Genomic DNA, 7,897 nt, shown 5'->3' with positions numbered 1-7,897 from the left:
CCCATCTGAAACCTAACACTTAGCCTTTGTTTTCCTATCCATAAAAATGTAACAGGGTAATTCCTACATCCTAATGTTTACTCACGTATTCCCTCGCATGTTCGTTCATTCCTTCATTCGTAGGTTCATCCAACCATCCTTCCATCCATCCATCCATTCACTCATTCAGTCAGTTTACCAAGTATTTACTCCATGCCAAGCACCATTCTAGTGTGGTAATTCGAAGGGAATGATGTTCTTCAAAAGTCTAACGCTCTAAGCAGTTACTGCTTTTACCTTTTACTATCAGGGGTCATTTCCTCACAAATCAACAAAACAAAGAAAATTACCTAAACTACAGAGGCAAGATACAAGCCTGACTTTCTCCGCACAGGGTTTTCCCTGAAGGGACTCTGGAAGCAAGAAGGTCCTCCTTCACTGTGGACGGTTCTCTGAGATGTCCTCATGAGGCCTCGAGGTTTCTGGACGACTTTTCTCGCCCAAAGAATCCAGAAGCCCTACAGCGTATTTCCGGGCTCTAATTGTGAACCCAAGTTCTGATTCTGCCCACTACCATTCAATCTCTGTCCTTACTCTTATTAATTTTTCTGGGCTTCAGTTTTCCCGATCGAAAACCAGGTTCTAGGCTCCTAACTCGCTGGGGTATGCTTGGGGAGCAAGTGCCTTAGCGTTTCTGGTGCTGTTCCGAAAAGCGAAGCTTCCTCCACACTGAAGTTCTCAGGGGGGCGGCCCGCGCCGCAAGCTTGGGCGCGCACCCCTGATAAGAGGGCGCCGATGTACAGATAACGAATCCACCCGGTTCAACCCTGCCTTCCTAAGCATCACGAGACTTGTCAGAAAATGAAACTGAAAACCGGCAAGTCCCTCTTTCTAACCTGCCCGGGCCTCGCTCGCTAGGAGACCGGTGACGGCCCGGCGGGCAGGGTTCTGATTGGTGGCCTGGCGTGGACTATAAGTGCGGGCGCGGGACCGGGCCGTCACTTCGCCACCCGGGCTGCTCCTGTAAGCGATGGCTCCCTTCGTGACCTTGGTCCTGCTTGGGCTGCTCTCGCTGTCTGGCCTGAACGCCGTCCCGCGTGAGTGTCCCTTCCTCCTTTTCCCTCTTCCACCAGCCCGTCCCTGTCCCGCTCGCAGCCACTGGGCACTAACTCCGTACGCCCCGGTCCCGCTCCCAAGTTTTCCTTACCGGCTCGGTGGAGTAGTACGCGGCTTTCTCTCGGGCTGTGGAGGCGGTGGGGGGGTGGGGAGTGGGGAGGGGGTGCGAGCCCAGGACGCCGGCTTCAAATCTCCGGTATGGGGGGAGGGGACCTCTGGCACGCCGGCACCGGGTGGGTCGGGACAGAGCGACCGAGGTGGGGGAGGGGTTCTCTTCCGCGGGTTCGCGGGGCCTTTGGCTCCCCGCGCGCAGCGGGAACAGAGGGCGGGCTGGCGGGTCCCAAAGGGCTGGGTTGGGGGCAGCGAATGGGTGGAGACCACGCGTGTGCTTTGGGGGAGTCGCCGCCAGGGTGTATCAGTCCGCTGGGAGCCCGAGGGCCTCGAGCTTCCTCCAGGCGCCCGCCAGGTTCAGCGGCCGCTCTGCACTTTCCCCAAATACGCGACGACCAAACCACGGCGAGGAAGTTGCACGCGACTCTTGTGGAATGTCCTGAGGTGTTTACATACCGCTTCACGTCGTTCATTCTCTTGTTCCCGCTACCTGTCGCTCTTAATAATAATCATAGAGCTACCCGTTGGCGGCTCACTGACTTGCGCTATGTGCTGTATGTCATTTAATTGTGAAATGCGTGTACGATGTTAACAGGATGCCTTTATCATCAGTTGTCACAGATGAGGAAAGGGAGGCTCGAAGAGCTGAAGTAACTTAATCACGCAGGGTATTAATGGCAGACAGTAGAGCCTGACCAGAGCATTTGGCGAGTCGTGAGCCCTTTGCCTGTAATCCGTGCGTTTTTCGCAGCCTTCTGGGGTGAGATTCTCGGGAGCAAGCTGGGCGGACATGGGCCCCTGTTGCCTTTCTTCACAGAGGGCTCCTCCTTTGGCTCCTTACCTGGTTCTTTCCAAGATGAACTGAGTCTCTACTTTCAGTTTTGAGTAAGCAAAGGTTTATCATTCAGAAAGGTTGTAAAACTAGGGATAAGAGTAATCAACATGCTTACCGAAGCTGTCTGTCAGGAACACCATGGATACTGACTGAGTACGTCCTAAATACCCTGCAATATACCAGACCCTCAGATTTTTCTCTCTCACAAAAGGCTCTGTGAAGCGGGTTTTGTGTGTGTGTGTGTGTTTGTTTGTTGTTGTTCATGAGAAAAAGGAAGTTAGTTTAAAATTTATTTAGAAAAGAAGCATAATGTGTGTATTATCACTATTATTGATATTTGTGGTGGCATATAGCTGTAGAAAAATAGCAAGCCGACATTAAAAACTCTCTGCATTTGAAAATTTCCTAAGTAATACATGCCTGCAAGATATACAAGGCCATTTCTGGAACGTATACAAGAAACATGTAATTGTGATTCCCTCTGGGGGATCTGTTTTCTGCTCTTTCCCCTATGTGGGTTTTACTTCACTCTGGGTGTAGATAATTTTTCAATTAAACTACAGAAACTCAAATAACTCTCCCCAAAAACCTGAGCCAGTAAGTGGTTGAGGACAGATTCAAACCCAGGCCTTCTGATACACCTCCTCCTCTTAGAAGCCACTATTGTGATATTCTTCAAAAAAAAAAAAAAAAAAAACCCCACAAACTGCCTAGCTCCCTCAAAGAGAGAATTCCAGGTGGGATGAACCTGTGCTCTCACTACTCTAGCACCTACATGTTCTAATTATTAGAAGCTCAAATGCAAAGAGGTTTCTGAATTATCTTCACTTTGAACTATGAAAAAATATCAGGGCTTCATGGTATGTCCAGTCTAGCTCTTGGTGGGCCTAGGGACCTTTTCTTTGATGATGGGACATTTCTAGACAGATACATCTGGTCAGAGTGATGTGGTACTCCACCTTCTCTCTACCACCGGACATGGAGGATGAGCTGAACTTTATAATCTTGTACCCTGAGTGTATTTGTATTTAAGTGGTTATATACATATATTTATATCAGTCTATATATTCAGTAGCAGTAACACTTCACTTTGGAAGAAAAATATAGAAATAGAGTTTATAATATTTTTTTTACACATCCCCATGGAGGGTCTAGACATGCATCCCATTTTGGAAGCCACTATTCTGTAGCATTATGCAATATTCCCAACCTGGCAGATTATGGCAATCACTTGAGCATGCTAATTAAAAATAGAAATTCCACTGTCACATGCATTACTCCACCTGGTCCTAATGGAGAGTATGTTCTCTCCCATTTGCCATAGTCCTCACCCTTCCGTGTTGTTCTTACCCAGCCCAACTACTTCATTTAAGGTATTTGCCAGCTCCTGTAGGTGTTTCAGTTTTGTTTCTTTGTTTTCTAGCTCATGAAATCAGATATACATTCAGATAGAGATTTGTCATATAAACTCTGGAAACGATGAAGAGGTTGTGTTTTGTAGAAATATACTTTGGGTTGACTCTGTTAGGAACCTGAGCAAGGAGGTAACAATAATTACACCTGCCACTTACAGAGCAATTGCTGTGTGCTAGGCACTGTACTAGGCACATATTGAGAAGTCTGATCGGTCTGGATCTAGGCAGGAGGCAAAACAAAAAGGAGTAAACATAGGGGAAAAAAACTGACTGGGTTGAAACAGTGTACAATAACGGGAATTTTTGATGTGGCTAATATGGAGGGAGTGTGAAGTGAGAAACGAAACTTGATAAGTAGATTACAGCCAAATCATGTAGACTCTTGAATGATAAGGAATTCTGTGGGTGCGGAGGAGCCATGAAAAGTTCTTGAGATTCTCCACAGAGAGATTATTAAAGATACAGCACAATCTCCACTGACAGAAGAAGATGTTAGGAGAAATCTGCTAGAAAAAGCCTGAAAGGCATGTGTAGAGGAATTATGTGGGAAAGATACTAAGTCATGGTTTATCCCAGAAAATGGAGGCTGCCTTTTGGAAAAATGGAAGCTCATTTGGCATGAGGGGAAATGGAATTGGGAGAAATGGAGGATCAAATATAAACACTTGGGGCCTGATCTAGCTTTAGACCAAGGTAGCCCCAAGTGAAATACTCTGCAATTTCATCTGTCTTCCCCTGCTGCTCCTCAGGTCCTCCGAAGGTTCAGGTTTACTCACGACACCCCGCAGAGAATGGAAAACCAAATTACCTGAACTGCTATGTGTCTGGGTTCCATCCACCCCAGATTGAGATTGATTTGCTGAAGAATGGGGAGAAGATGGAAGTGGAGCAATCAGACCTGTCTTTCAGCAAGGACTGGTCCTTCTACCTTCTGGTCCATGCTGAGTTCACTCCCAACGGAGTGGATCAGTATAGCTGCCGCGTGAAACACGTTACTCTCAGAGAGCCCAAGATAGTTAAGTGGGGTAAGTTTTCAAGTTCCTTCCTTAGCTGCTGACAGTTGTATCTGAACATAGCCACAGCATAAAGCTGCCTTGATATAAAAACATCTGCATACTGGGATTATCAGGGAATGTTATTAAAGCTCTGATTAGTGGCACCTGCTGAGAGATCTCTGCACAGCGTGGTCACTGAGACAGTGGTTTCCCTGTAGTGAGAGCAGGGAGCAGTAGCAGCACTTCCACAAGTGCACAGGCACTCCCAATGGTTCTTCCCTACTGGCTTCCTTGGGCCTTCCTGATAGCCTCAGGAATACTCAGGACCAAGGAGAGTCTCAGGAAGGCACCGGTCTTGTCTGTAAGCCCTGCTGTGGTGGTGCCCTCCAATCCTAGACTCCTGCAGTTCTCTGGCTGGCTTGGGATCTAAGGCTAGTAGGCAAGGTGGGGACCTGCTGGGTTTTTCTTAACAAGGCACTCACGGTGAGGGACAGTGGGCTCTTCTGCCAGCTTTATTTATAACAGTTTTAGACATTTGTTAGTACATAGTATTTCAAAAGTGAAACTTAACTGTTTCTCTTTTTCTTTCTCCATTTTCTTTTCTGTAGATCGAGACCTCTAACCAGCATCATGGAGGTGGGTTTCTAATCTTAAGAAAATCTTTCTTTTATAAAGTTATTTATTTATTTTTGGCTGTTTTGGGTGTTTGTTGCTGCGCGCGGGCTTTCTCTAGTTGCAGTGAGCGGGGGCTACTCTTTGTTGTGGTGGGCTGGCTTCTTATTGTGGTGGCTTCTCTTGTTGCGGAGCACGGGCCTAGGCACGCTGGCTTCAGTAGTTGTGGCATGTGGGCTCAGTAGTTGTGGCTTGTGATCTCTAGAGTGCAGGCTCAGTAGTTGTGGTGCATGGGTTTAGTTGCTGCGCAGCATGTGGGATCTTCCCGGATCAGAGCTCGAACCCATGTCCCCTGCATTGGCAGGCGGATTCTTAACCACTGCGCCACCAGGGAAGCCCCAGAAAATCTTTTTTTAATGTCACTATCCTGGGGACTGTTATAGACAGCTCTAATATGATAACCCTCACTGTCTGGAGGACATTCATCAGGGTAGCAATTTAGCAGGCAGAGAAGAACCCCATGGGGTCACATTCCCTTCTCCTGTGGGGTGGCATGAGGAAGGCATGTGACCCTGGGTGTGGCTGTGCCAGCATCACTGACCCTCTAAAGGGAGGACAGAAGAGCTGCAGGTGTGCTGTGACAGGACAGAGGCAGCGGTTACCCACAGCACCTGCAAGGGTTTGCTCTTTCTTCTGCCGTTTCTGCCTTGGGCATCTCTGGGCCTTCAAAAGTGAACCGTCCCTTCCTTTGCATGGCAGTTGCTTTGTTATTTAGCCAGAAGGGAAGAGTGACATGGTTCTGCAGACGCACCGTTCCTAAGTGTGTGGGCACTGTGGTTGCCTCTAAAAGCTCCCAGTCCAATAGAGGAAAGAAATGGAAACAGATTGTTGTAACCTAAGGTAAAGCTACCATAACAGACGTATCTTTTTTTTTAACATCTTTATTGCAGTATAATTGCTTTACAATGTTGTGTTAGTTTCTGCTGTATAACAAAGTGAATCAGCTATACATATACATATATCCCCATATCTCCTCCCTCTTGCATCTCCCTCCCACCCTCCGTATCCCATTCCTCTAGGTGGTCACAAAGCACCGAGCTGATCTCCCTGGGCTATGCGGCAGCTTCCCACTAGCTATCTATTTTACATTTGGTAGTGTATATATGTCCATGCCACTCTCTCACTTCGTACCAGATGTATTTTGCAAGTACCTCTAGCAGCATGAAACAGGGAGAAGTTGGACTTCTCTGCATCTTCAGTTGGAGGCCAGAGGCAGATAATCCAGCTTTTCTGGGAAATTTTACTCCACAGGGTATCTTGGCACTGAAAACCTATTCAAATTTCCTGTTACACTGTAGGACAGGGAAGGTAATTTTCGAGAGCATGCGAGAGTTTGGGTGACCTGCCCAGAGTCACACAGTTACTAAATGGTAGAGCCAGGATCTGAACTATAGTACCAGCATTCTTTCCTCTAAGTTTGTGGGGGAACCAATGGGATAAACTAGTAGGATATGCTCTTTTAATGAGTCTGGAAAATTGTCTGCAGCTATTACTTTTACCAACAGTGATTTATATAGCACAGCTTAGGTAAAGTTTGGTAGTGCTATCTGTAATCCAAGGAAAATAAATGTATTTGCTAATAACTCTTTTTTTCTTTTTTTCAGGTTTGAAGATGCCTCATTTGGATTGGACTAATCCCAAATTCTGTTTTCTTGCTTTTTAATACTGATAAGCTTTTATGCTTTATGGACATAAATCAGTAGTTATATTGATGTTACCACAAATATCATCTTCTTTATAATTTTTCTTTGTGCACTACGTCTCCATGTTTGACCTGTCTTGGCTGTAGCTGTAGTTGGGGTGCTGGCAGCTTAGAGGTGGGGAGGAAAGAACTCTCACGTTCAGCATCAACATCTTGGTCAAATTTAAGGTCTTTATTGTCTTTTGCACACAAAACTAGGTAGTAAGATAACTATGCATATTTAGAGTAAACCTCCAATTTGTAATGTTTCTTAGAATTTTGGAAAATTTTTGGAAAGATAATTGTCAGAATTATTGGAAATTTGTTATAGCGGATGACATTTTGTCATATGAAATCATATTTACTTAACACCTGTCAGTATGAGACATGGTTGTGCCTGTTTTTATGTTATTTTGTTTCACTAATTAAAATGCTGGTAAAACTTGATGTGTTAATATTTATATATCACTCCTCTTCTAATCCCTTTGTTCAAACATGGAAATGATCTTCAAATATCACTTGGAGAACAGTGTGAACTCCTGATGTATAGGGTTTAGCTCACAGTGGAAGGGACATCAGTAATCTGCATTTTACGAATGAGGAACAGCATCTGCAAGAAGTTAAATGACTTAGGGTGACACAGCTATCTGCTGGAAGACCTGGCTTCTGTCTTTTAACCAGAATTCTGTTCCCTGGGCTAAGAAATGAGGAGGACTGTGTGGACTTTAAGAGGGAGCAAAAGTATCTGGAGGATTTCATATTTTAGCAAGTAACATACCTAAATGAAAAATACTAGATTAAAAAATTTCTAGGCATAATTTATACTTGATGACCAGCTTTGTGCATTTAAAAAAATTTGACCATGAATTTGAGTTAGTTAGTGCTACGTACTGACGAGACGAATAAGACACAACACTGCTCTCAAATTGCCTTGGTGGAGGGGTAGACATGCACTTGAACAATTAAAATATGTCCTGATAAAGAGTATAGCATAGTTATGCCCAAAGAACTAGGTGATAGGAAACTGTGTTCAGGGAACAAAAATCCTTGGTAGATTGTATGGTAGCTCTGTTTTTATTTCTTAAGGAACTCC

General features: G+C 45.3%; 1 protein-coding gene across 2 annotated transcripts; it reads left to right on the top strand.

Annotated features, from left to right (window-relative positions):
* The first annotated feature begins 929 nt into the window (after nt 1-929).
* B2M (beta-2-microglobulin) lies at nt 930-7,251 on the top strand. 2 transcript variants are annotated; one of them, XM_082617149.1, is made up of 4 exons: nt 930-1,076; nt 4,206-4,481; nt 5,060-5,087; nt 6,728-7,251. In XM_082617149.1, exons 1-3 carry the CDS (start codon nt 1,010-1,012, stop codon nt 5,071-5,073), a joined length of 357 nt encoding a protein of 118 aa, XP_082473275.1. In that variant the 5' UTR covers nt 930-1,009; the 3' UTR covers nt 5,074-5,087; nt 6,728-7,251. The 2 variants fall into 2 exon arrangements, with proteins under 2 accessions (XP_082473275.1, XP_082473274.1); XM_082617148.1 differs by lacking the exons at nt 5,060-5,087; nt 6,728-7,251 and having other exon boundaries at nt 4,206-4,528.
* Nucleotides 7,252-7,897: the final 646 nt, after the last annotated feature.

Source organism: Mesoplodon mirus (assembly GCF_964341445.2).
Source record: "Mesoplodon mirus genome assembly, chromosome: 4".
NCBI lineage: Eukaryota > Metazoa > Chordata > Mammalia > Artiodactyla > Ziphiidae > Mesoplodon > Mesoplodon mirus.
The sequence above is the reverse complement of the archived record's forward strand: the minus strand, read 5'-3'. Positions and strand labels throughout refer to the sequence as shown.

Coding starts and splice junctions, on each gene's coding strand:
- B2M (XM_082617148.1), top strand. CDS start 1,010: ATGGCTCCCTTCGTGACCTTGGTCCTGCTTGGGCTGCTCTCGCTGTCT. Junction 1,077..4,205: donor TGGCCTGAACGCCGTCCCGC/GTGAGTGTCCCT, acceptor GCTGCTCCTCAG/GTCCTCCGAAGGTTCAGGTT.